The 26,929-nt window shown below is 36.9% G+C and overlaps 3 protein-coding genes across 5 annotated transcripts; 1 reads left to right on the top strand and 2 right to left on the bottom strand.

Annotated features, from left to right (window-relative positions):
- The first annotated feature begins 3,879 nt into the window (after positions 1–3,879).
- LOC126602779 (protein ANTHESIS POMOTING FACTOR 1-like) lies at positions 3,880–6,129 on the top strand. The gene is made up of 9 exons (XM_050269648.1): positions 3,880–3,885; positions 3,970–4,005; positions 4,104–4,305; positions 4,452–4,518; positions 4,615–4,714; positions 4,990–5,127; positions 5,223–5,307; positions 5,599–5,648; positions 5,763–6,129. Exons 1-9 carry the CDS (start codon positions 3,880–3,882, stop codon positions 5,904–5,906), a joined length of 828 nt encoding a protein of 275 aa, XP_050125605.1. The 3' UTR covers positions 5,907–6,129.
- Positions 6,130–10,227: 4,098 nt separating this feature from the next.
- Positions 10,228–12,328, bottom strand: LOC126604118 (protein WUSCHEL-like). The gene is made up of 3 exons (XM_050271228.1): positions 11,398–12,328; positions 11,195–11,298; positions 10,228–10,738 (listed from the first exon to the last, which is right to left on the bottom strand). Exons 1-3 carry the CDS (start codon positions 11,858–11,860, stop codon positions 10,325–10,327), a joined length of 981 nt encoding a protein of 326 aa, XP_050127185.1. The 5' UTR covers positions 11,861–12,328; the 3' UTR covers positions 10,228–10,324.
- Positions 12,329–21,340: 9,012 nt separating this feature from the next.
- Positions 21,341–24,946, bottom strand: LOC126604117 (RNA demethylase ALKBH9B-like). Of its 3 annotated transcripts, XR_007616495.1 has the most exons (7): positions 24,627–24,946; positions 23,881–24,459; positions 23,058–23,143; positions 22,566–22,876; positions 22,358–22,429; positions 21,891–22,256; positions 21,341–21,757 (listed from the first exon to the last, which is right to left on the bottom strand). XR_007616495.1 is itself a non-coding variant. In XM_050271226.1 (6 exons), the coding sequence occupies exons 1-6, from the start codon at positions 24,808–24,810 to the stop codon at positions 21,956–21,958; spliced, it is 1,533 nt and encodes a 510-aa protein (XP_050127183.1). In that variant the 5' UTR covers positions 24,811–24,946; the 3' UTR covers positions 21,341–21,955. The 3 variants fall into 3 exon arrangements, 2 of the variants coding, with proteins under 2 accessions (XP_050127183.1, XP_050127184.1); XM_050271226.1 differs by having other exon boundaries at positions 21,341–22,256; XM_050271227.1 differs by lacking the exons at positions 21,341–21,757; positions 21,891–22,256 and having other exon boundaries at positions 22,354–22,429.
- Positions 24,947–26,929: the final 1,983 nt, after the last annotated feature.

The following is a 26,929-nucleotide window of genomic DNA, read 5'->3' as shown; positions in this document are numbered from 1 at the left end:
GAACACGTGCCGATACATCCACTACTTTGTCAACAACAAAAGTATCCCATATCAGCAGGGTCGAACATACTCTAGATTTGATGGACTTGTTTTGACCCTCAAATTCTTCAGTCGGCCTTATACTCTGAAGGAAACCAGAAAACCCTCCAGCCTAGTTCAAGAATAAGCATGTGGAAAATTACTTCTTCAAAAGCAAAAGTATCTCATATCATCTCTTCTCTTTTTATTCTCTTTATCCTCATGCTGCCTGCAAGATAGGGAGAATGAGAACAATCAGCCGAAACTCGAAATCAAACTTCTGATCTAAGACTGATTGCTTGGAGCTTTGATTGCTTACCTTGTCTGTCACCTCTTTCAGCAGATCCCCTAACTCGGCGACTTGGGGGACTCCTACTACATGGTTTGTATCGCGCTTGACCAAGCCTGAAACTACAAGTAAGCTTCAAGTGAAATTGACACATTACCTTATGCATCTCCACCAGTTAAAGATACCACCCCTGAATGGAGGAAGAGTACTTCCAGAGAAGATGCCACATCTACCTATGAGACAGATAAGGCAAGTGAAAACGATACCACACTTCGGTACTTAGAAGTTTCGTGATTACTCAACGGCTTGGATCTTGCAAGTCCCCAACCGAGGAGCTTCCCTCACTCGGGAACTTAGGGGAGCATTGTTTGTACCATACTTGACCAATACCGAAACTACCGAGCACCGGTCAACGTTACACTGTCATGGACCCAGAAGAGTTTCCCTCCAACCAGGAGGCCAATCACAGAGCGACACGTGTCGACATCAGAAGCCAATCATAGCGCGACACGTGCCAACATCAGAAGCCAATCACAACACGATACGTGTCAATGTCAGAACAAGGCTAAAAACTCTCTTCTATAAAAGGAGATCATTCTCCCACAATATTTCCTAATGTCATTTGTACTAAATCATTCACTTGTACTCATTAAAGGAGAGCTTGAACCTATGTACTTGTGTAAACCCTTCACAATTAATGAGAACTCCTCTACTCCATGGACGTAGCCAATCTCAGTGAACCACATACATCTTGTGTTTGCTTTCCTGTCTCTATCCATTTACATACTTATCCACACTAATGACCAGAGCAATCTAGCGAAGATCACAAACTTAATACTTTCTGTTGTACCAAAGTCCTCACTGATTTTGTGCATCAACAATCCTTAAGTCCTTACCTTTTTGCGTTGGTAATGGATGAGTTAACATGACATATTCAAGATGATATTCCTTAGTGTATGCTTTTCACAAACGATATAGTGTTGATAGATGAAACTCAGGAAGGGGTAAATGCGAAGCGTAACCTTTGGAGAAAAGTGTTGGAATCTAAATGTCTTCGCCTAAGCCGATCAAAGACAGAATATATGGAGTGAAAGTTCAGTGCAAATGGAGGCCAAAATGAGTTAGGGGTGAGGATCGGAGATCAGGAAATACCAAAGAGTGACCGTTTTCGCTACCTAGGATCTATCTTGCAAAAGAATGGAGAATTAGATGGAGACCTCGACCATAGAATACAAGCTGGATGGATGAAGTGGAAGAGTGCATCCGGCATGTTGTGTAACCGTCGTATGCCACTGAAGCTCGTGGGAAAATTTTATAGGACGACAATAAGGCTGGCGATGCTGTATGGCACTGAATGTTGGGCAGTGAAGCATCAACACGTACACAAAATGGGTGTAGCGGAGATGAGGATGCTTCGTTGGATGTGTGGGCACACGAGATAGGATAAGATTAGGAATGAGGATATCCGAGATAAAGTAGGAGTAGCCGAAATTGAAGGAAAGATGAGAGAAAATCGGTTACGGTAGTTTGGACATGTGCAAAGAAGGCCTACTGACGCTCCGGTTCGAAGATGTGACTACGGGACAGAGGTTCAGGGCCGAAAGGGTAGAGGAAGACCTAGGAAAACTTTGGAAGAGACCCTAAGAAAAGACTTAGAGTACTTGGATCTAACGAAGGACATGACACAAAACCGAGCGCAATGGCGTTCTAGGATTCATATAGCCGACCCCACTTAGTGGGAAAAAGCTTTGTTGTTGTTGTTGTTGTGAGGGTATATTAAATATTCATGAGTTTGTGCCAATTCATTTTATATCCCTTTTTTCCATTTAGTTTAATTTCTACAGAGAGTGTGTGTTGAAATTGTTAGAGTGAATTGTAAATTGATATGCATATTTACGGCGAACTGATCAGTCATTTCCTCTTCTTATTCTTGTAATTATCAATTATTTCATTCCTGTAATCCTACTAAGTTTCTGTTTATTATTATTTTTTAATAACCAGCTGAACCAATAAAGAAGACCTCTGCAAGTGGCCCTCTATCACAATGGTGGAGATGAGTGTTTTCCTGATATCATGGCATGAGTTCAAACTCTGTTGACTCCATAATCTAACATCTAATCTAACAAATCTATCATTTGAAAAAAAAAAAATAACAGAAGACCTTTAAGCTGAATTCGAATCTCCTCTTCACACTTTACATTAATTCAAAATAGAAAGTGCTAGCAACCTTTTCATTTCAATTTTCTCCTCAACTCATGCCACGTGTATTCTACTAGCACAGAAAAACTAAAAATTTAATTATTTTTCTGTTGACAAACTAAAATTTAAAATTATAATAACAAAGGAATAAGAATAATGTGATTTTAATATAATTAAGTGGTAATGAAGTACACGTGGTAAAAAAAAATCAAAATATTAAAATGATAAGGAAAGTCATAAAGTTGTTATCACTTCTCATTCAAAATACAATATCATTTATATGAAAAGAACATTCATCAAAAGTAAAGCTATCACAATTAATTATCAAATTCACCGCAAAAAAATATGATTTTTACGTTTATATGAGTTTAACCTAAGACATTCTTCAATCAAATTGAGACACACCCACCAACAGACCAAAAACTAGATTAAATAATGTGTTTTTACACATGTTAGAGGAGGAGTTCCGTTAAGCCACACAATGGGCATCGAATTCATCATCCACGAGATTTGAACATAAGAATTCTCACTTTCAAGTAAAAATGAATACTATCAAGCTGGTAGAGCCTTACTGATTAAATAAATATGGTTCATATAATCCTTGCCACCTCCTAGTTTTAGCCCAAACGACATGTTGTTAGCTATTCTTTTTGGGGTGAAAAGTCGGTGGGTTTTAGACAAAGAAAAGGGGGCGGAGGGCTTCACATTGCGGTGGTTGAAGACGCAGGCAGGCGGCGGAGGGCTTCCCTGAAATCGTCAATTTCCCGATATGTGATAAACCCATCATAATATCAAAAGTTTCATATTTTGCGCTTAATTTTGTTGCTAATTAGTGTATAATTACTGATTGCATTTAAGGGTGGATTCAATTAAGAATTTGATAGACTTTAATGAATTTATAAATTCATGAATTTTTATGGAGTTTAATTTATTTATAGAGATTTCATATAAAATTTTGATTCAATTCCCTCAAAATCTCATGAAGAGATGTGAGATTTGTAAATTTTTAAAATACACTACGAAATACCTCAAAATTCTCTCTAATTCCTCAACTTTCTCAAATTCTTTTAAATCAATTTCCAATTGAATACATTTGAAATGTTATAAACTTATATAAAATCATAATTGAATACACTTGGATTTCTAATGATTTTAATAAACTATCTTAAAATTCTAATTGAATACAGCTTCAATTTCAGAGAATCACTTAAAATCTTAATTGAATACTTCTAAATTCAATAAAATAATTAAAATCCCTCAAAATCCCAATTGAATACACCTAATTATATTTGGTATGATTTTTGCTGCGAAAAGGGGGATCAGAAAGAGAAGACAAGGTCTCTCTGGAGCTGACGGAGGAAATTATTCAAAGCATGGAAGTTGGTTTAGCTTTTAGAGACTATGTAATTACTTTTACCTCTCTGTTTCTGATTTTTTATTTAATTTTATCTGTTATTAATCAGAGTAATGGTTTGCATACGTGGGTTCTTCGTACCCAAGTTTGAATCCCCCTTCCGATAGATTAAAGTAGTTTAGAATATCGTCTTGTGTTAAAAAGAAATAAAATTTACATCATTGTTTGGGTTTTTATGCACAGAGTGGTAGAATTAGTTCATTGGACTTCCACAAGGCGTATAGTTATGTAGTGACTGCTCGTGATGACGAGTCGATTCGCCTGTATGATGTCTCCAGTGCAACATGCTTGAAGACCATCAACAGTAAAAAGTATGGAGTTGGTTTAGTTTGCTTTACTTCTCATCCGACAACTGTTATATACTCTTCCAAAAATGGGTGGGATGGTATGCTTTGCATTTTAACGCTTTCACCTCAACTTTTGTATTTGGTATTCATGTTTATCATCTATGACGTTTACTTATAATCGGTCAGATACTAATGTGATATTGCGATTCGGATACTAATGTGATATTGTGATTGATTCATTCAGAATCCTTGAGGCTTCTCTCGTTGAATGACAATATGTACTTGCGCTACTTCAAAGGCCATCATGACAGGTTTGGTTTTAGGCTGGATTGCCATTTGTTTTCCCCCAGCGGTAGCTTTTAGCGAGCTTATATGTGTAATTGGAAAAATTGGTTTTTTGTTTCTAGGGTATTCTCACTTAGCTTGTGTTCTCGCAAAGACTGCTTCATCTCTGGTTCTCTTGATAGAACTGTACTGCTATGGGATCAACGGGCAGAGAAGTGTCAGGTATTGGGTGCAGTTTCGTACATTTAATTTATTTCTTCAAATGGTTTATAATATGTACCCGTATTATGCGTTCACGGAAGGCCTGCCACAGCTTATGATGATCAAGGGTTAGTTTTTGCAATTGCCTTTGGTGGAAACATAATAATGTTTGATGCCTGAATGTACGAAAAGGTTAGTTGCTTTGTATTTGAGTACATATGAAAATTCAGAAGTTTGCAGTTATGTAGACTTAAGCATGGCTGATTTGATTGCCCAAACTGTTTTTATCTTGTTAGGGTCCTTTTGATATGTTTTCTGTTGGGGGAGATATGTCGGATGCAAATGTTGTAAAGTTCAGTAACGATGGGAGGCTTATGCTTTCAACAACCACAGGTGGACATATTCATGTCCTTGATTCATTCCGTGGAACAATAGTAAGTTCTCAAGAACTCATTATTAATGTAAACAAATAGTTAGACTCTGCACGGTTTATTCTTTCTAATATGGCTTCTCTATCATTATTGTTTAGTTATCCACATACAATGTTAAGCCAGTCTCCAGCAATTCAACATTAGAGGCTTCTTTTAGCCCCGAGGGGATGTTTGTCATGTCAGGTATGAACGTCTCCGATTTCATTTTTTATGTCATGTGAGTAAGCTCTGGGATATCAATCATCTTCTTGGTTGCGCAGCGTTAATGACATTCATCTTTTCTTGCATAGTTTCTTGAAGGCTGCCATCTCATTTTCATACTGAGTTTCTTAAAGGCTGTCGTTTCATTTTCATGCATATCTTTTATTAATTAGACTTCCCAGAAAATGCTTTCCCTAGCATTCCCCATAAACCTATCCATGAAAAAAATAACCTGTATGATCACCAGATTGATGGTTTCTAAACTTTTGGCAGGTTCAGGTGATGGTAGTGTCTATGCTTGGCTGGTTCGGAGCGGGAAAGAAGTATGACAAATAATATATTCTTCTTTCATTTGTAATGATTTGTTCCCACTTTAATACAGTGTGTGTGCACCTTACGCTTCTATCCGGTGCAACTTATGTTTGTAACCTATCTAGGTCACAACCTGGAAGAGCACCGAAAATGAACCTCCAGTTATCAAATGGGCTCCCGGAAACCTCATGTTTGCAACTGGATCGTCCGAACTATCATTTTGGATTCCAGATTTGTCTAAGTTGGGATCTTACGTTGGAAGAAAGTAGAAATTTCTGGTCATCTCACCGCAAATTTCTAGCACAAAGCAGTTCAAAGATTCTATTGAACCGTCAATTTGTTAGTGAAACTTGAAGTTACCGCCGGAGTTCCATCAAACTGTTGTCGTATATCGTCCTTCCCTCCAGGACCCCAGTAACAGAAAAAAACAATTGCACTTCATATTATGAGTCATTCTTTTTAACTCCTACAAGTATATGCTTCTTTCTTTCTTCCCCCACTGTAAATTGTTTTATGGAGATGAAGTGTCAGACCAGAGGTGGAGGCCACACTCACACTCATGACAAAATAGGTGTTTCGCTTATGTTGGATTACCAGATGAAACCAAAATTCAGGGGAATTGTGGACGACGTCAGTCATCCCATGCGTGAGTTATTGCAAGTTGTTGATCGGGAGAAAACTTACATGCACGACAATGTTATTGTGACCATATCTCAAATCAATCGCATTGTCATGCATTTTAACTTTCTCGCATAAAATGGTAGTTTGTGATTGGATTAGAGATACTACTACAATGAAGTTTTCATTTTTACTTTTTTTGCTTAACAATGCTTGATTAGTTTGGAGTACTGCAACGTAAGAATCTTTGTGACATGGAAGTTCTTCAGTTTGGGTGCGGACTGCAGTATAGAGTTACACTACGTAGATGTGGGGACTAATAAGTAGTAACCGTTGATTTGTGTGCATTTTACAGCCATCTTAATGGTTAAAGGGAAAAGTTTAGTTATGACCCCTAAATTTTGGACCTTGTTCCACTTTGAGCAATGAATTTTTTAGTTTGTTCCTTTAGGGTTAAGACCCTCTAAATATTCTATCACAATATTCCGTTAATTACATATCGTGCAAGCAATGCAACTGATCAACTTTGAGGGTCATATACATCAACAAAATGTTACATTCACAAGGATAACTACAACTTGTTATTCTGATAATTGAGTTATGAGAACAAAGTTAAGAGAAATTACAACTTACAAAGTCTTCTAATGTACAAAATAAACGAAAACAATCCTCAATTTGACAGAATAATCGACAGATCTAAACAACAAGTGGAACACTAACACAAATTGAAAGTTGGGGGGATTCAAAACCAAAGCAAAAGTTCATAGAGCAAAATGAAGCAAAGTCTATAATTCAGAGAACATTGCTAAAATATTCATGAAAAGTCAAGTTGAATTAAAATGCAAATTAAGAGGCTAATTGAGGAGTTATCCTTTCAAAGAGAAGAGAAGGAAGATAAAACAAAAATCATGTGGGGAGGCATATGTGAGGACCAATTAATGGGTAAAAATCTTGAGCTCAACAATTCTGATAAAAATGGAAACCAAACCAACTTGGAAAATATGGATTTGAAACACTTTACATGAAACTGGCCAAAAAGCATGATGTATGTCATGCCTCATTTTGCTGGTTAGGGACATTACGTACTTGAAGTCACAGAAAGCTTTAAAGATTTTCTTCGATCCACAACTAAATCTTTTCTCTGTAATAATATATATATATCAACCAAGGAAGAACAAGAAGCATTGTCTGTAGTTACCTGATTGAGGCCGCACCCGAGTCGTATTATCCTCTTCTTAAAGGCTTGCATGTCCTAAACGACATTAGGGTTTCTCCTAAGCTATAAAGTTTGAACTTTTGTCAAACCAGAAAAAGGAATGCCATCCCACCCAAAATCTTGGTGATGGGGACCCCTTTTATGGAGGTGCCCACAAGGTGCTCTACCAGACGCAAGAAAACTGAACCCCAAAATTACGAATGTACATAGACTGATAGAGTGAATATGTTTCGGTTGGTGAATGTCTTTGAGAATGTGTGTCATCATGTGACTCATTTTCTTGTTTATTTACACCCGCATTTTATCTTTGTGCTTTGTTTTAACTCATTTCATACCCATTAGGTGGTGTTGTCTTTGGCTTCTCCAAAGTTGTTCAATTGCAGTTAAATAACTAGATACTGCAATAAAGGGTTCGTAACTTAGATAACTAAGAGCATTTATTCTTACAATTGATGCACTTTGTATATTAGCAAAATATTGGACTATAATTTGCTAGCTGTATGGACACATACAAAGGTGTGAAATCAAATGATTATGATATCCAAATTCAAATTGACCGCCTTTGGTTCTTTACATATAAGAAGTCATTCATATTTGCATGCAAATCATTATCTGACACGTATCCAAACATAACTCATTGAAATTACAAAACTATAAGTTTACTTATATAGTTGTGTCCTAATTGTCCTATTAATTAACTTATGAATGAAAGTGTCTTATGTTAAACTTTAAATAATAATACCTTTTTTTTTTTTTGAAGTTAGTCTAAATGGTGATAGCTGGGGTATATTGATTTATGATTATATTTAGGTCCAGAAGAAAGATTTTTTTAGTGTGACCGGTATATGGGGTGGTACACCATGTGTCATTATATAAATGGTGGGATATATGTGCTAAAAAGTTAATAACTTAAAAAATAAAATTTCACACCACTCCTATTAAAACACGTGGTGTACCATTTGTGTTCTCGTCACAACTAAAAATTTCTCTAGAAATTGATTCTTTTCAATATAATCGCAAAAGCACTAATCAATAGGTCATATGAAGAGGCATATTGTAGGCTTTGTGAACACACTTTTAGAACAAGTGAAGGGGGATGAAACGTTGGTCCAAACAATAAGATATGGCGACTAATTAAGTATTGAAACTTCTTTATTTTTTAAATTCTACTCTGCAAGAAGCCTAGAACCATGCAAGGTCCGTAATAAAAATTGAGATTCACTCCATATCTTTGTGTCTGGAATTTGCGGATCGTGAGATTCAGATCACTAAATTTTAATCATAGTCTCATTAGCTCATCTTACTGGCCCACTTCATAAGAACTCAAAAACTTGATCAGTCCGGATCTCCTTTTCTCTCTCTTGAATGGTGGAAATGTCTTCGTCTGGGACTTGAAACACAAAGATCCGGAGTGAATCTCATTCCCATAATAAGACCAAATATGAACAAATATTACATTGTTGCATTTATTGGATCAACACTTAAACATTCTGTCTTGATTGGATTTATTTTAAAGTCAAATATGAACAAATAATTTGCAACTTATGTATACCAAAAACAAGAAGAAGAAGAAGAATGTTTTGGAATTTCCCAAGACCAAGAGGGTTCAAACTTCAAAATATATACTCTCCCCACTACCACTAGCTCCCGCCTCTACTTTATGAAAACGGCTGCATATACAAACACATTCACACACACTTTCATCTTTTTTGCCCAACAGCATGTCTTTATATATTACATTTTTCTCCACACTCCCATTTCATATCATTGGCAAATCTTTTCGACATTGCACACACATGACACATGTGTATACACAACAAACCCTTAACGTAAAGCACTGTAGTTTACCCTCAAGGTCAAGGGCCCCAGCTAAAATTTCTGTCGAGAAATTACGTCACACTTAGCAGAGCAGGCCTTCAGATTGAAATCTCCATCTACCATCATCTTCTTCGTGATCTCCTACTGATAAAGTGTTAATTAACTGGTAAGTGCTTGAAAATGACTAGGTCATTAATACATTATTTAATTCGGTGAAGGTGATTGCATACCATTCTCAGTAAAGTTTGGACCATTGGATCATGTTCTTGCTGACGATGAAGATTGAACAATATAAACTGACATATTACCTAATTAATGATGACTTATATAAAATGGATTCACTATTACCGTTACATCTCAAACCATTAATACGAGATTATGTATAAGACTTTTTACATGACTGTATTAATGGCCCAGGGAGTTACAATGACTATGAACCCGGTTCCATGAAAGTCCTTCTCTAAGCTTTTTTTTTTTTTTTTTTGTCAAACAATAGATTTTCTTAGCTTAGATATTAGATTAGCTTCCGATAAAATTCAAACTCACATTATCATGCAAAAACTCAACTTCTTTCCACCACTGTTATAAAATGCCACTTGCAAAGTCTTTCTCCTACTTAACATCTATCTATATTATGAATGAATCATGGAATTATTATTATTTTATATATATATATATATATATATATATATATATATATATATATTACTGATTCCATGCATCTTGATTAGCAAATAATTATTATGGAATATTCTCGGGAAAGGGACAACTAAAAGTTAAAAGTAAGCTAATAAATCAGGAGATTAAGTTCTTTGCAAGACACGTGTCAAACCCAACAACTTTTGACGTAATTAAATGGTTAAAGCCAACAAAGCCTTAAAATATGTAGGAGTTAATCATATATAAGATAGTAGGGTAGTAGCCATACTGATCACAATTACAAGCTGATCATAGATTAAACTAGATATTATAGCAGCTAGCTTGCTAGAAGTAATTAGAATTAGAGACATGGAGGAATATTATTATTACATATAATTAACATGATCTGAAGCAATCAGGGGCCATGTGGCCGTAGGAATTGAGGCTAAGCTCAAGGGAAGTGCGAGACCCACCATCGTTGCTGCCGTCGGAGCGGTACCAGCCGGAGTAGTAGCCTTCCATGGAGGAGGACTTGATGTTGCCAAAACCATGGATGTCTTCACCATGCATGGGGAAAAGAGGGAGAGTCTCAATCTCTGGTGAAGCATGCTGATTGTAATATTCTTCTTCCGTCATGTTTTCTTGATCACCAAACACTTGTTTTGATGGTGATTTCTTGTCAAAGATGGAGTAGGGTGAGGAATATGGATCAACACCAACCCATGATCCTGGGTTGTGATTAAAATTATTATAATTAGATCCACCAACATGACCGGTGCTAGTACTTCCTCCAGATGATAGTGAGCAGTCCTGCAATTAACCCAAAAATTAAAAATAAAATGTAAATTTTCTTACTAACAAATGATATAATCATCTAAACTGTGGGAGGGATCTTGAGTGCAGAGGGGGAGAGCACTAACCAAATTGGCGAAAAGGGTTTGCAAATATACATTTTCAACTGTTGTTTTCATTTTAGTACCAGGAGTGGAATAGAATATGTACTGTTTTATTGGGGTCCAACTAGTTTGGCTTAATATGAGAAATGGGGAAATTTATTTCTAGTGCTTAAAGGAAACAAAGGGCGAGAGGTTTTCTTCCTTAATATGGGAAGTTTCAAATCACTCTATGATGTTTTGTGTTGTAGATAAATTGATGACTAAACTTGCACTACTGTGCTCACATGGGTGCAAGTATTTTCATTTCTTCTTGCATTAATTCATTATTGTGTATGAATATAAATATATATATTTACAAATATAAACTTACCCTAAAGCTCTTCTCCATGGCCATGGATCCATACCCATAGTTTCCCATCTGTGCCCCAGCAGAAACATTCACACCAACTGAAGAAGAAGATGTAGAAGAAAACCCTACATATAAAATAAACCAAATAGTAAAAACTAAAAAAAAAGTAGGAAAATTTAATAAATTAGTTAGTGAAAAAGGTCGGTCTCTAATTATCTAATTACCAGCTGGTGAACCAGAAATGTTGGAATACTTGCTGTGGTGATTAACGGGTAGTTGTTCATAAGCAGCAGCAGCAGTTGCATTAATATCAATCCCAAACCCTGATGATCTTTGCCTGATATTATCGGCTTGCGGTGGTACAGCTGGCATTGGTGGTGCTGCGTGATGATCAGGAGCAGAAGAAGAAGTGAATCTTTTCTTCTGCCTCTCACGAGCTTTGTGGTTCTGAAACCAATAGAAAACGTTCTTGCCTTCGATCTTGCCGTACTGTCGAAGTTTAGCAGAGATCCTGTGAATCTGCTCAGCGCTGGGTGATCTAATGCCATTGTTGTAGTATAGGTCCTTCAAGATTTTTATCTGATCAGTGGTGGGTGTCCACCGCGTACTGCTTTGCCTGCACATGACTCCACCCCCCTGCCTGTTGCCGCCGTCTAATAGTTCATTTGGGTTTTGTTGAGGGTCCATTGAGAGATTCTTTTGATTACCAGCGAAATTTCTACTCTAAATTATCCTAAGCTATGAGAGGAGGGTTCGAACTCGAGAGACGGTGTGACGGAGACGGTGTGACGGAGAGGAAGGACATTACAAAAGGAAGCAAACAAAATGGAGTGATGAGGAAGAGAGAATGAGGGAATGAGAGAGAAGGTAGGTGAGATAGAGAGAGAGGAAGTGCATGAAATTGAAAATAATGTTGGGATTGGGGATCAAAGGGTTATAATTAAGAGGGGGAAGGGGGAGGTGAGGAGGGGCACATGGAGAGATGAAGAGAGGAAATCAGAGAAATATCTGAGAGAGAAGGACTGAAGTTGACAGAGGGAGAGTAGAGAGAGAAAGGGGTTCATAAAAAAGGGAAGGGACAAAAGAGGGATTAGAAAGGGAGGGCATCAGTGGCATAAGAATTACTTGGTTGAAAAGGCATGACCAAGAGGCATATATGAAATTATTATTTTTTATGCACTTTTTAAGAGAGAGAGAGAGAGAGAGAGAGAGAGAGAGAGAGTAATATAATATGATATGATGATGAAGTGATATAATGGATTGGAAAGAAAGAAAGAAGAGAGGGTTCTGAATGGGATTTGGATCCTCTCTCCTGAGCCCAAGGAGATGATTCTCCTAATCAAGAAATATGGACCGTTGAATTTTTATCTAACGATTATAATTATTATAACTTTAAAAAGATTTCTTTGTTTGTAACTGTTGGATGAAAATTCAACGATCCACACTCCTTGGGCTCAGGAGAGGATCCAAATCCTTCTGAATGAAGGAATGAACGGTCATAAAAATGATGGGGTGAGTGATTTAGAGGTTCTTCTTTCAATGGGGAGATCAATATTATCCCTTTTTTTCAGTTCTATTTTATTATCTTTAGGCGAAGAGAGCCAGCTAGCCCTAGAATCACGAAAAAAATTTAGTTGTGAATGAAACACAAGTGGTACACTACATATTTTAATAGCAATGGTGGGAAATTTTATTTTTTAAGTTATTAACTTTTTAGCACACATATCTCACCATTTGTTTAGTAACACATGATGTATCATCCCGTGTACGGTCACACTAAAATATCTCTCCAGAACCACAAAGATACTCCTGTACTTAGCTAGGGTTGTCATGGGCAAAACTGTAAATTAAACTTGATGAAGTACTTCTCTCTGTGCCTTACATATAGGTTCCAAACTGTACTTTGAGACCCATTAGGGTTTCTATTCTTTGGTTCTTTTACCCCACTTTTAAGCTCTCATATCTTCTCTAGGAATTCCAACCTACAGTAGTTTGTAGTAATGCTAGAGCTTAGGCTTGGTGCAAATCTACTATATATGTACATGTCCTGGGCCGAGATTATATAGGTGGATATATTATATACAGCCTTGAAGAATAACTGGAGAAGTAGCTAGCCCAAATACAACATGGTAATCAATGCAATTTACTCACAGCTCCAAGCTAGCTAGCCTCTTATTGTTCATCTTCATCTGTGCCAATCAAATCTGATTCTTGACAGAAAATATATATACTCTTTGATTGAAACTAATGTTCAAGATGTGTGTGTGTATATATATTTACAAACAATATGCGTTTCTGAAGTATATAGTGATCCCCAATTGGTTACCCTAATTTCGTAGTGTTCATTATTGTTAAGCATGTACTGTAATTTATACTTTTGATTGAAACTATTGTTTTTCCCATTATGAAAGATAAAGATCAATTATATGATCACAATGCTATTGGTGAAAGAGTAGTTATGTATGATCAACAATAGAATGTTATATGTTCTTTGAAAGATCATGACTAGTTTTGCACATTAGGATAACAGGTCATTTGTTAACAAACCGTTTAGCAATAACTTTTTTACAAGCAACGATGGCGGGATTTTGTTGACAAAAAATCAAACAATACAAGAGGGTGCCATAACGGGTACATATTCTTTACTGACCAATTCCTTAATTTAGAGAGCACAACCAACAAATGAAATAAACCACTACACGGCTTCTACAAACACGAAGAGCAAACAGTAAAAATCTAATGCAAAGACAGTAGGCACAACAGATGTGACACCGAATGCCAACCTGTTGAGCAATGTATAGTTAGAGAATGCTCAACCCGAACCTGAAACGCTCGTAACGTAAAAGCATTGTTAACGGGTGAACCGTTGACGAAAACTTGATCTTATACTAATCTATGATTTTGACTTTTATACTTTTTAAGAACAAAACAAAGTATCACAATAATACTTCACAGTACATAATACATCCCAATAGATTCTTCAAATAAGAGGTCCAATACAAGAAATACATAAATACATCTTGAACATGCATGTCATTACAAGAAAATTTTAAAAACAAGTCCGAGGCTAAAAATAATGTTCGCCTCATCTTTCAACAACCAAAGCATTCTTTGATTATCTCTTCAATGTATCTTTAGTTGTGTGGAGCATGAAAAAGGAAGAGGGAGTCTTAATCATCATCTAGATTTAAATTTAGTTGCCTATGAAATTACTATAAAAGAATCTTTTACAAACCCCAGGTTTTTATTAGGGGTGTGCAAAATACCATCGAAACTAAAAATGTTGTCAATTTAACATATATATTAATCTTCTTTTAGAAATATTATCAAAATTCATCATGTGTTGCGTATGCGAGCACTTTTCCATGTGTTTTTCACCACTCAACAATGACGCACCAGATGACTTAGAGTAAGAATTTTTTGTTAGTTTTGACCTGAACCCAACTGTTATCTTGGCTCTTGTACTGAGTGGTTACAACTGTTATCAACCCGAACCGATACGCTTCAACTAAACAACGCAAATTTTTGTGCGAATTCGTGTCTTGTTAACTGTTCAGGTACAATCTTGCTATTTCTATGGATAATTGAAGATGTGCCTGGTTATGCAAAATTTAACTTATTTTTTAAAAGCATAAACCCTAGAATGAAAATTATGTACATATCACTAACCTGCTGTTTGCAAATTTTTTTCGTGGTTGCACAGTTTGAAGTATTTTGCTCACTCTGATCATTTGGTTTAGTAAGGAAAAATGATCTTCTTGGATGAGATCCTAATTCGTTGCATATACTTTTGGTGACGAAAACAAGGTATAGGGGGCGACACAATATTTGGGGGTCTCTTGTAGTGCCTATTGTTGGAAAATTATGCGTGTGACTGAGTTCAAATCTCATGAAGCACAATCAAATAAAACAAACTTAGTAATGTTGTAGAAAACACGATAAGTCAAAAATTATACTTCATAGCTCTAACATAATAACTTATTGAACAAAATTAACCAACTAGAATTTAATCATGCAAACCCTAAAAACGTTACTGTTATAAACATACCTTAACTATGAAAGAAACCTTATTAATTAAAAGAGTGTTGCACAAGCACAAGTGTATGAAGTGATGATCCTATTTCTGTGCAGAGATGGATGGAGAGATGAGAGATGCGGATGATAGAACAAATATCAAGGAGTAAAGTGCAAAAGAAAGAAAGAATTCAGTGGTGTCATCATGTCTGTATAGTCCTTTATGCTACGGAGCACGCGTTTCAAAATAAATGCCAAAGCATTAAGTATGGTGTGTGTCATGGTTTTGGGAGCTCTTTCATGCATGCATGCATGTCTCAGTCTCTAGGATCATCATCAAAAGCTTCATCATTCTTTGCCACTGCCGCTTTGTTTCTACCTTCCTCTCTCTATAATTCTCACATGCACACGCAATCTACCACACTCTATATGATATGAACCCTAACCCCAAGTGGGTTTTATATCCTAATAAATAATTCTATCAATATTCCTCTTTAATCCCATGCATCTTTGCTTTGCAAACAAGAGACTAACCCTAATCCCATAAACCTCAACTGGTTTTATGTGAATTAATAGCCTAATTCAGTAGACCTATAACCCTAATGCCATAAACCTTAAACATGTACCCTACCCACCCTCACCAACCCTAGTGGCTTTCATTAACATTCTTGTCTGAGCTAGCAAGAACTTGTACGCGTTAATAGTCACCTTGGCAGAGATCGAACCCTAAATCTATATATTGCTAACTTATGGGAACTTGTATTGATATTAACACGACTATGAGATCATTAAAGACCAACAGAAAATTAAGGAGGCAGTTGCATCTCTCTTTTTTTTTTTCATTGGATAACTATTTTAATCTTATCATTCATTCTCACGTTATTAGAAAGTTTTCAATACTTTACAACCCAACAAGAAGAAACTCTACATCTTTCTCCTTTCTAAACTTTTGGCCAAATGGAAGCATTATTTTTACACTAAACTTGTACGTGTTTATAGTTATATTGATAGAAATCGAACCCTTAATCTATCACATTGCTAACCTATGAGAGCTTGTATTGATGTTAGTACTGCATCTCCTCACTAGGTTAAACTTGTTCATGCTAATCGTATGTTATTTAAAAAGTCCAATACTTTACAAACCAACAAGAAGCAAGTTTACATATTTTATTTTTTACACACAACTTTTCTTTTTTGATGAATTTTACACAAAATTTTGGCCAAATTGAAGCATTCTTTCTTGAATTCAGCCAGTCCCATTCCCTTTCTCAGTAATCCTGACTGACGTTGTACATGCCTATCTCTCTTCGTCCTCCGTCTCTCTCACATTTCAATTTTTACAGATTGCATAATATGTTTGATTTTGACAATAATATCATCATGAGATTTCCTTTCCTTATCATGCATTTACATGGAGGGTTTAGGAATCTGAGAGCCTCTCTCTCTCTCTGTCTCTCTCTCCGATTAGCCAAAAGCCAATAGGAGGAGGAGTGTAGAGGGATGAGGGTTTTTGTTCCCTTGTCCAAATAGTCAGTCTTGCAATTCTTTGATGATCAACTTTTAGACTTGATTTACCAGTGAAGTTGTATATCTGTCCCCCTTGTTATCCAAAATTCTGAACTGCTTACCTAATAATTGACTGGCCTTAGTGTGCTGTGCATAGCCGCTGTGAGTACACTCCCCTTTCTTTCGGGTAATCATCTTCGGATGTTATTTTCTTCCCATATCTCTCTCAAGATACATCTCAATAATATCACCCCAGATCTCTCTCTCTCTCTCTCTCCCTCTCTCTCTCTCTCTCTAGACTGCTATAGTAAGTAGTCTCATTCTCTTTTTGGTTCTTTTTTAAAGTCTAAGACAAAGACTTGCAACTACAGTTCTAGACTAAACCCTAGCCACAAGTTTCTCTCTTAATTCATGTTCTTGTCCTTGAAATATTCATTCATAATAAGGATCCATATATATACCAAAATTATATTGTACTCCAGTCTAAGTATCTGATGAATGGAGATTTAGATATATAGTTAATAATCCAACAGTCAAGATTCAAACAAATATAGACGTTTGTAGATGTATACACACACTATAAAATCCTATACAAATAAGTGTAATAGTGCATTTCATTTTAAATACCTTTTCTTTTTTAACTATGTTGAATATATGCAAGCCAAGAAACTTGCTTAGAATAGTTAGAATCTCTCACATATCATATGAATGCTATTTGCCTAGTAGCTGCCTGGCTAGGTACACAGGCTGCTACTGCATGCTAGAGCTTCTGAAGTTTGATGGCAGCTGAGCGCAGTTTACCTTTTCATGTGGTTTAATATGCTTTGTTTCTACAGCACACTAGGGTAGTAGGGATGGGACCATGAAAGGTAGCTAGAGTGGACCCCCACGCATATATAATTCATTTGGCATGTAAATTGAGTATTTGTGGTTTTATTGGACCACACCATCAGCCACTGTTGCGTTCAAACCTCTCTGTGTTGAGGTGTTTTCAATTTATTTATTTTATTGAGAAATAAATACACAGTGGTATACTTATTTCTTCTTTAATTTATTCGATTTAACTGAAAATTAAAAGAAATATGTGAAAAAATAAATGAAGTACGTGGATAGCCCATTTTTAATATAAGGAAAACTAATGAAAATAACTTGAAAACTTTGAGTTTTAATGATAATGACAAAATAAATGGTAAAGTGAATAGTATCATGTTTGACTTTTTAGTGTAAAAATATGATTTTCTTTAAAATGAACAGTACCGTGAACTTTTCATTAAAACTTCCATAGAGTTAACTCTAAATGGTAGGAGGAGGACCAGAAATCTCAAAGTTAGAACTTGAGTCCCAGTTGATCGAGGAAAAACGAAAGAGTAGAATTAATGCCATATAGATTTTGTGGGGTAAATGTGCTAGATCTAACCTAACATACAATCAAATCATATCATATCATATGTATGTACTATTAATGTATACAATCCTCAAATATATAAGGTTGAATATACACCTTGACTCGAGCCATATTATGGTAGGGTGAAAAGCTACATAAATCCCATGATTAGTGAAATTTTACTTTGTTGGAGGATGTCATGAGTTAAAATTACATTGATGACATTTGTTAATAATTTTTTTTAAAAAAAAAAACAGAAAAAAAAAACCATCTATGCACAGAATGTTTGGAAACAACTATAACGCGATATATTTTTTTTTTTTTTGTCAAAAAATAGATTTTGTTAGATTGGATGTTAAATTAGTCACCCAAATAATTTGAATTCATGTCATCATGTAAAGATTCAACACATTTTCACTACTGTAATAAAAAAAACTATTTGCATAAGGCGATAGTACCTGAGTAGTAATATAAACGCCAATTTTTATGACAGTAAATGCAGTGTTTTACGTGATTAATATTATAAAAGATAGTACATGCGTGTGTTTTCAAAAAGGATGAAAAAGAAGCAGGGTATGTAAAATGAGGGATTGATTGAAAATATGAGACAAAGTGAAAGACCAATAAAAAAAGTCTCATTAGTATCAAATCTGTTATTTAGGGGTGGGCATGGTTTGATTCGGTGCGGTTTTGAAGCCAAAACCGAAATGAAACCAAACCGTTTGGTTCTGTTTGGTGCGGTTTCAAACGGTTTCGGTTTGATTTTTAAGAAAAAATGTACAATTTGCAATTTAACATATTAATAAGTATTTCCCATTAGTAATAGGAAAAAGACATTTATTATATAAACAATAAGCATGTTGCATGCAGTTGTGATGTTAAAATATGTTTGTGCAACAAAGGGTGTCCCGTACAAGGTATAACATAAAACAAGTTGAATAACTTTGAATTCATTAAACATGAGCGAAACTTTCATACTAGAATATGTGATATCATGCTTCAAATGAGTGGACTTCATTAGATCATTGTTCGACTCTTGATAACAAGATTAGTCCACCCTTGTACATATATGTGTGTGTGTGTGTGATGGTATAAAATAACAAAGGTCCTTCAAGTAAATGAACGAAAGAATTTTTTTTTTAAAAAGAAAAAAAAAAACCATCTATGCACAGAATGTTTGGAAACAACTATAACGCGATATTTTTTTTTTGTCAAAAAATAGATTTTGTTAGATTGGATGTTAAATTAGTCACCCAAATAATTTGAATTCATGTCATCATGTAAAGATTCAACACATTTTCACTACTGTAATAAAAAAAACTATTTGCATAAGGCGATAGTACTTGAGTAGTAATATAAACGCCAATTTTTATGACAGTAAATGCAGTGTTTTACGTGATTAATATTATAAAAGATAGTACATGCGTGTATTTTCAAAAAGAATGAAAAAGAAGCAGGGTATGTAAAATGAGGGATTGATTGAAAATATGAGACAAAGTGAAAGACCAATAAAAAAAGTCTCATTAGTATCAAATCTGTTATTTAGGGGTGGGCACGGTTTGGTTCGGTGCGGTTTTAAAGCCAAAACCGAAATGAAACCAAACCGTTTGGTTCTGTTTGGTGCGGTTTCAAACGGTTTCGGTTTGATTTTTAAGAAAAAATGTACAATTTGCAATTTAACATATTAATAAGTATTTCCCATTAGCAATAGGAAAAAGACATTTATTATATAAACAATTAGCATGTTGCATGCAGTTGTGATGTTAAAATATGTTTGTGCAACAAAGGGTGTCCCGTACAAAGTATAACATAAAACAAGTTGAATAACTTTGAATTCATTAAACATGAACGAAACTTTCATACTAGAATATGTGATATCATGCTTCAAATGAGTGGACTTCATTAGATCATTGTTCGACTCTTGATAACAAGATTAGTCCACCCTTGTACATATATGTGTGTGTGTGTGATGGTATAAAATAACAAAGGTCCTTCAAGTAAATGAACGAAAGAAAGTGATGAATGATGATATTCTAGTTTGGTTGTGTCCATACTAAGTGCATGGATTCTAACAAATAACCAATTAAAACATGAAATTTAATATGGACATTTAATTAAATGTTTATTAATATTTGCGGTGCGGTTCGGTTTCGGTGCAGTTTTCAAAAGCCAAAACCGAAACCAAACCGTTTTCTATGTTGCGGTTCGGTTTCAAAACCGAAACCGTTCCAAAACCACAAAACCAAACCGTTTGGTGCGGTTCGATTTGGTTCGTGTTTTGGTTTCGGTTTTCGGTTCTAAGTGCCCACCCCTACTGTTATTTAAGATGGAAAAGAGGATAAATGGGTATATTTAATAGAAAAGGATCCTCGTCGGATCTTTTTTCTAGGGATCCTAAGGATCCCGTGATCGTGACTGTTCATCGTATATCGTACGGTCAGAAATTATTTCAAAATTTAAAATTTAATATGAATAGTACCTAACGAAAACTGACCGCACGATGTACGATGAACGGTCACGATCACAGAATCCCTAGTATCCCCAGAAAAATGATCCGGCGAGGATCCTTTTCCATATTTAATATTCTGTTAATGGTTGACAAGAAGAAGAGATTTTTTAGTGTGCGGAAATACAGCTCGGTATACAAGGAGAGATTATTGAGAAACTTGAAGAAAAATATTTCAACTTGTATTATGATACTTGTGTACCAGACTGTGTTCCTAGCACATTGAAAAATTTCTCACAGGAAGAGTTCTCTTGCGTATAGATAAACACATTGCAACCTTATTTATTCACAACAAAAAGGAGTTAGCCACATTAGTTAGTAACCAGATGCAAGTTTTTGTTGGATGCAAAATTTGGTGCAAGTTAGTGTCTTTAGTATCCATAAAATTTTCTTTTTAATAAAATTCTGAGAGTTAAACACTTGAAACTAGTCACCATAGCTCCTCCCATATATTTCCAAGTAACGACTTTTTTAGAATGTTAATAACAACTCGTCAAATTATTTGCACCATGTTGTAATGGAGATGAGAACCCGAAATCATGGCCGAAGGGAGTAAGAAATATGAATAAGGGCATTCCTTGTAAATGTAGAGTCAGAAAGCAAAAGAATTGAAAGTACAAAAGAGAAGCAGAATAAACTCCCCCGACTGCTATCTCTAGTTGTACAAATTTACTAGACCAACAGCGTCTGTAACGAAAAGAGAGAAGGAAAAAGTAAATCAACACCGATACTGTGTTCTTATTCCAACAAGTACCAATTTACCAATCTGCATTTCATTCTCATCTCAACAACGCAAATATACGGCTGAAACCGGCCAGAAATTCTAGACGTTCAAATACTAGTACACTTGAGCATGCATAAAGAAATCCGGTTCACAAACGTAAAACCGAGGAAGGATACAAACAACTGATTCCTCCAATCATTAAACAATACCACACTCAATAGATTGCAATCCAATTACTGGGATATATGAGCAGCAATGTGCTACAACCAACAAGCTTCAAGTTGGTTTATCCACTATATAGGACAACTCACCCATATGCTTTTCACTCACAAAGCCGCTACGCGATAAGCCTTATAAGCTATGGAAAAACAATCCCAAGAGAACTGTGGTGGCATTCCAGCAAGTTGCATTTATGTCCACTGCCTTCGCCGCATGAGTCTGAACTTCCATCTATACTCAAACAGGCATATTGCTTTTGTTAAAGATAAACCAAAGCATAGTTGACATGCCTAAAGTAGATGTAGAAAGATACAAATCCAATCAATATGCTTCCTATATCTCTTACAAAATTAAGTGCAAGAACCTTGACGAAAGGTTGGAAGGGCCAACGGCAACACTTGTACTGGCAATGAAGTTAGCCATCATCAACTAGCTCTCAAAATTCACATTGGCCCTTCCCCGGTTCCACCTATTTCCGGATCCACGTCGACTCCATCCGGAGTCGCGGGGCGCTGAGTGGAACTCACGTCTGTCAGCAGATCCCCTAATTTCGGAGTTACCCGCTCTTCTAATTGGCTGCCTCCTCATTCCACGTTCGCTCCTAGGTGAATTTAATATAGTTTTCTTGTCCTGTTCAAAGGATAGTGGTTGAATATCCTGTAGATCAGGTTCTGGAACATAACCATTCGGCCGTTTGGTTTCATCCATTCTTCTAAATGTGATTGATATCCTACGATATACAAAAACGAGCAGGTAAATATCCTGAAGACAAATAATTAATACAAGCAACCACAAAAAGACAAAATTATATTGCAGAGTTTTAACTCTTACCGTTTTGTAGGTACTGCAGGCACACAATGCTTAGCTACATCAGCCCCCTTTCCGTTTAAAACCAGAACAGATCTGCATGGAAAAATGCTGACTATTAAGTAAAAAGGTTGATGCATATATCAAAATACATAGATGTAATGACAAACAATAGGTAGAATCTAAACAAGGGCAGAGAATGTGCAAGGACAAATCTGGATGGCATACTTACCCAACTGGCAAGGGAATGGCAAATGAACCTTCAAACTCGCCAGGACCAATGATCTTTAAGTTTGACCCAAAAACTATGTTGCACTCACTAAGAAAAGACACAGTGCAGAAAGGTCGAACAAAATCATGGTTGTCAATATGCGGAGGTATACAGTCCCCCTCATCATATACATTGACGATGCAACTATCAGGTACACAGGTCGGGGGAAGCACATGCCATTTTACCAGCCTCCTAATGATCACCTTGAAAAGATGAGGTATGGGATCGACAACTTCATCGCGGAGGATACCAGGTGGATTACCATACTTATCCTGCAACCAACATAGCACAACAGATGCAAGTGCAACACATTAAAATCAGTAGGACATATTGTTCCTTTGAGCAAAGTTCAGAAATTATGCCCACTAGAATAATAATGTAGCTGATTTCTACCAAATGTTAGTCAAATAATAAATTGAAATTAAATATAAATGCCATAGCGAAAAGGCATACCACTACATAATTGTAGCAACAGCCAAACTGCATGGTTACTCGTCCCTTGCCCCTCATCCACTTTTGAGGTGCTGTATACGTACGTGCTGCAAGAATTCCAGAATAGGTTATCCAAAGTGGTATAAAGTATAATACCTATCCTAATAAGAAATAAATAAACATCAATACAATAGAATGCAACTAGAGAATCCAAAAACACTTTAGTAAGTTCCACGTAACAGAATTAACTCACATAAAAACAAGTTTGAGCTAAATAATAGATTTTGGATATTTTCAGTATAATAAAATATAACTTACAACTGAACAAGAAAAGAAAGGGGGAATCTTAAAGTTGGCACATACATACCACTGAAAAGTTCTCTGGCAACTTACAACTAAACCGATTACAAAATAAATCTTGAGGAACACAACAGATGTAAATTCATAAAAGAAAACCAAACACATTATGTGCATTCTAGACAATTTACATTCTAGCTAGGCAATAAAAGGGTTACCATAAAGCCTATGTATCAAGTCATCGTAAATAGATAAACATGTTATTGGAAACATTACAGAGATATATACCTCATGTATGTAAAGGTCGTACCCAGTGCACAAGGCTCCCGCTTTACGCAGGGTCTGGGAGAGGTGAATGTCGGCTAGCCTTACCCCCATTTATGGAGAGGCTGCTCCCAAGTCTCGAACCCGAGACCTACCGCTCATGAGCGAAGGCACTTGCCATCACACCAAGTGCGACCTCTATATACCTCATGTATGTAAACAAGAATAATTATCAACACGAAGATCCAGCACCATATTGGCATTCCGAAAGCAAAGAACTAACCTTTTAATTCACCCTTCCTGCCCATCTCTTGAAGCTCATAAACACAATCAACAATCCTCTTCTGTTCCGCTGCACTGAAGATACCGGTGTGGAGCACAAGTCCGTCCAGAATGTTAACCAATTTCCCATTAACCCTCTCCAAACACATATATTCTTTCTTCCTCTTAACATTCATGAACCTAAAGTGTTCCCTCTGCTCCCTAGACAATGAAGACTTTGTAATCCTCAACTCTCCAGTCGTGTCGTTCACATTCACCACCCGCTTATTCAATTCGCGCTCTTCCTCTTCCTCCTCTTCCTCTTCCTCCAGTTCATCTTCCTGTGCCATATCGGCCCATGACATCCGAGGGCTTGGAGTCTCTAATAAGGGGGATTCAGGACACAATCCACTTTTAGAAGATTCAGGGTCGGGCTCCGATAGCCCCTGAGCTCCGTCTTTCCAACCTAGTGAACTTGTGTCATCCTCATGATTATCTTCACCAATATCATTATCACTACCCACCTGCAACTCCTTGCTCTCCGGTTTCAAATCACTCGAATTCTCATCCGGGTTAACAGGTATCGAATCGCCTCCAAGTTCTACAATTCCCAAATCACAAAATCCCAATAAGGTTATGCCGAAACACAAATTCAAAATTCAATTTATCTGTGTACAGTACAGCATAAAGATAGAGACTTTTACTTTCTACACACTTTCCAGCCCTAAATTTTCCCAGGAAACAAACAGAAAATGAAAGAATTCGTACCTGGGCCGAGAGAGCGGACGCGATCGGTGAGTTTGGCGGAACAGTGCTGGCAAAGATCCCTGGTGAGAAAGGGGAGCCAGGTGGAGAGAAACTCCGAGGCGATTTGGAGCTCCGAGGGCTGATAACCGACGAGGACCGGGTCGACCGGTTCGACCCGGTTGTTATCGGAGGTGTCGTCGGTCATGAATTGGTGGGGCCGGGTTGTTCCGGCGAGTTGACTCGGTGAGTGGATGTTTTTGCTTGGAGTTTATTTTTTTTGATGGATTTTTGCTTGGAGTTAAAGACAGACAGACGGGGGATGTATAGCGGGTTGGACAAAACCTTTTATTTTTTGTGACTATAAAACCTTAGGCAAGGGGTAGTAATTATGGAGACGGTGGAGGGGTAATTTTGGTATTTGAATGGGTGGTGGATGCATCCCGGTAGGATTTGGAATTTGAAATCCTCTGTGAGAATATTGGACACGTGTGGACATCTGGCAGGCCCAATGATCGGTGTTTGACCCAACCTCTTCAGTTGGGCTAGAAGAAAAGCGTGCCCACCTTGTCCATCGATTTCGTTAGATTTGTTTGCATTGATTATCTTCTAATGTATTTAATCTATTAATTAGGAAAAAAAGATATGTAGAAGAAAATTACATGAGAAACTCATTCGTGTTGTACTTTATTTAATTTGACAAGGAGAAGGAGGCCGACGACAAGGGTAGAGAGAGAGGAGAGATGTGCTTGTAGAATCGTAGGGAATTGTGTATTGAGGATGTGTTATGCCCCCATGTAGTGCCTTTATTTATAGTAGTAAAAGGAGAGAAGAAATCCTTCATCCCTATGGAATACAAGTCCATATAGGAAAGAATAATTAGAATCAAATCAAATCTAGGATTTACACAAGCACACGTAAACTAGGAAAGTTCACAACACTCCCCCTTGAGTGTGTAAATATTCAAGGTAGATTCAGCATCATGCAGAAAGTCGACTTGTCGACACTAATTCTGGGAACAACGCTTATTCTCAATAAGGTAGGAACTTGCATAAAGTAGTAAGTCTCACTAAAAAACCCTAAGGCCATGGTAAAAACCCAAGTAAGGACAAAATCCATAATCTAAGGAAAAATGTGTGAGTAATGCAAAGTCAAAAGAAACATTTACGGGACGTCATCGGGGATATGATCAATCTAAGGTGAGTGCCTCGTTGAAACCTAGTTAGGTATCAAAAATCAAGTGGGAAAAATGCTCTTAATCGTAAGGAAAAAGAGTACATTAAGATCAAGCAAGTATTCTTCAGGATACTCCTCCTGAGTTTGACACAATTCCAAAGAGAAATTGCAATGTTACAACTCAGAAAGTTTACGCATACCAATTCCTTGAACAAGCTTTTGAAACGTCTCATTCGATAGTGATTTGGTGAAGAGGTCGGCCAGATTGTCTTGTGAACGGATTTGCGTGACTTCAATCTCCTGATGCTCTTGTTGTTGATGTGAAAAGAAGAACTTTGGCGCAATGTGCTTAGTATTGTCTCTTTTGATGTAACCATTTTTGAGCTGTTTGATGCTTGTTGTGTTGTCCTCAAAGATCGTCGTAGGGATATCTACAGCGAGGTAGAGATCGGATGAGCTTTGAATATGACCCACAACTGCTTTCAACCAAAAGCATTCCCGAGTTGCTTCATGTAAGGTAAGAATTTTAGCATGGTTAGACGAAGTGGCAACTAAGGTCTGTTTAGTTGACCTCCAAGAAATTGCGGTGCCTCCAACGGTAAAGACATAACCTGTTTAAGAACATGTTTTGTGCGGATTAGATAAGTATCCTGCGTCGGCATAACCAACAAGACGAGAATTAACTCGAGAAGCAAAGGGTGCGGCATCACTCGAGGATCCGTAAGGATATAACAATCCCAAATCCGTAGTACCCTTAAGAGCAGTTCCACTGGAGGTGGATTTGCCCAGCACCCAGCCAAAAAATCAGGTTGGCACCCTGTCAATTCACTCCAGCCCGCCCAATTGCCTGGCACCCAACCCAAGCCAGGCAACAAACCAGCTCATTCTTGACAGACCCAGAGACCAGCCTATCTGATGCTAGCGTGACATCAGCCATTTTTTTTTTCCGCACCAGGTCGGGTCAAGGAGGTTTTGAAGAAGGCCAATTTGTAGGATTCAGAGCAAAGGGCGGTGGGGATGGCGTTTGGGGGCCTTCGACGCCCTCTCCGACGCCGGATGGTCGAGAGAATTGGGGCCGTCGATGGAGATTTCACCCAGAAAATTAAAAACCCATTTAATTTTCAACCTCCATTTGGGGTTTGTGGGATTCA

This window comes from Malus sylvestris, chromosome 15 (genome assembly GCF_916048215.2).
Source record: "Malus sylvestris chromosome 15, drMalSylv7.2, whole genome shotgun sequence".
NCBI classification, from domain to species: Eukaryota; Viridiplantae; Streptophyta; class Magnoliopsida; order Rosales; family Rosaceae; genus Malus; species Malus sylvestris.
The sequence above is the reverse complement of the archived record's forward strand: the minus strand, read 5'-3'. Positions and strand labels throughout refer to the sequence as shown.

Coding starts and splice junctions, on each gene's coding strand:
- LOC126604117 (XM_050271226.1), bottom strand. CDS start 24,810: ATGACCGACGACACCTCCGATAACAACCGGGTCGAACCGGTCGACCCG. Junction 23,144..23,880: donor CAGGAAGGGTGAATTAAAAG/GTTAGTTCTTTG, acceptor GAATTCTTGCAG/CACGTACGTATACAGCACCT. Junction 22,257..22,357: donor CCTGCAGTACCTACAAAACG/GTAAGAGTTAAA, acceptor TGTATATCGTAG/GATATCAATCACATTTAGAA.
- LOC126604118 (XM_050271228.1), bottom strand. CDS start 11,860: ATGGACCCTCAACAAAACCCAAATGAACTATTAGACGGCGGCAACAGG. Junction 11,299..11,397: donor CATTTCTGGTTCACCAGCTG/GTAATTAGATAA, acceptor TTTTATATGTAG/GGTTTTCTTCTACATCTTCT. Junction 10,739..11,194: donor CCATGGAGAAGAGCTTTAGG/GTAAGTTTATAT, acceptor GGTTAATTGCAG/GACTGCTCACTATCATCTGG.
- LOC126602779 (XM_050269648.1), top strand. Junction 4,715..4,989: donor AACGGGCAGAGAAGTGTCAG/GTATTGGGTGCA, acceptor TTATCTTGTTAG/GGTCCTTTTGATATGTTTTC. Junction 5,128..5,222: donor ATTCATTCCGTGGAACAATA/GTAAGTTCTCAA, acceptor ATTATTGTTTAG/TTATCCACATACAATGTTAA.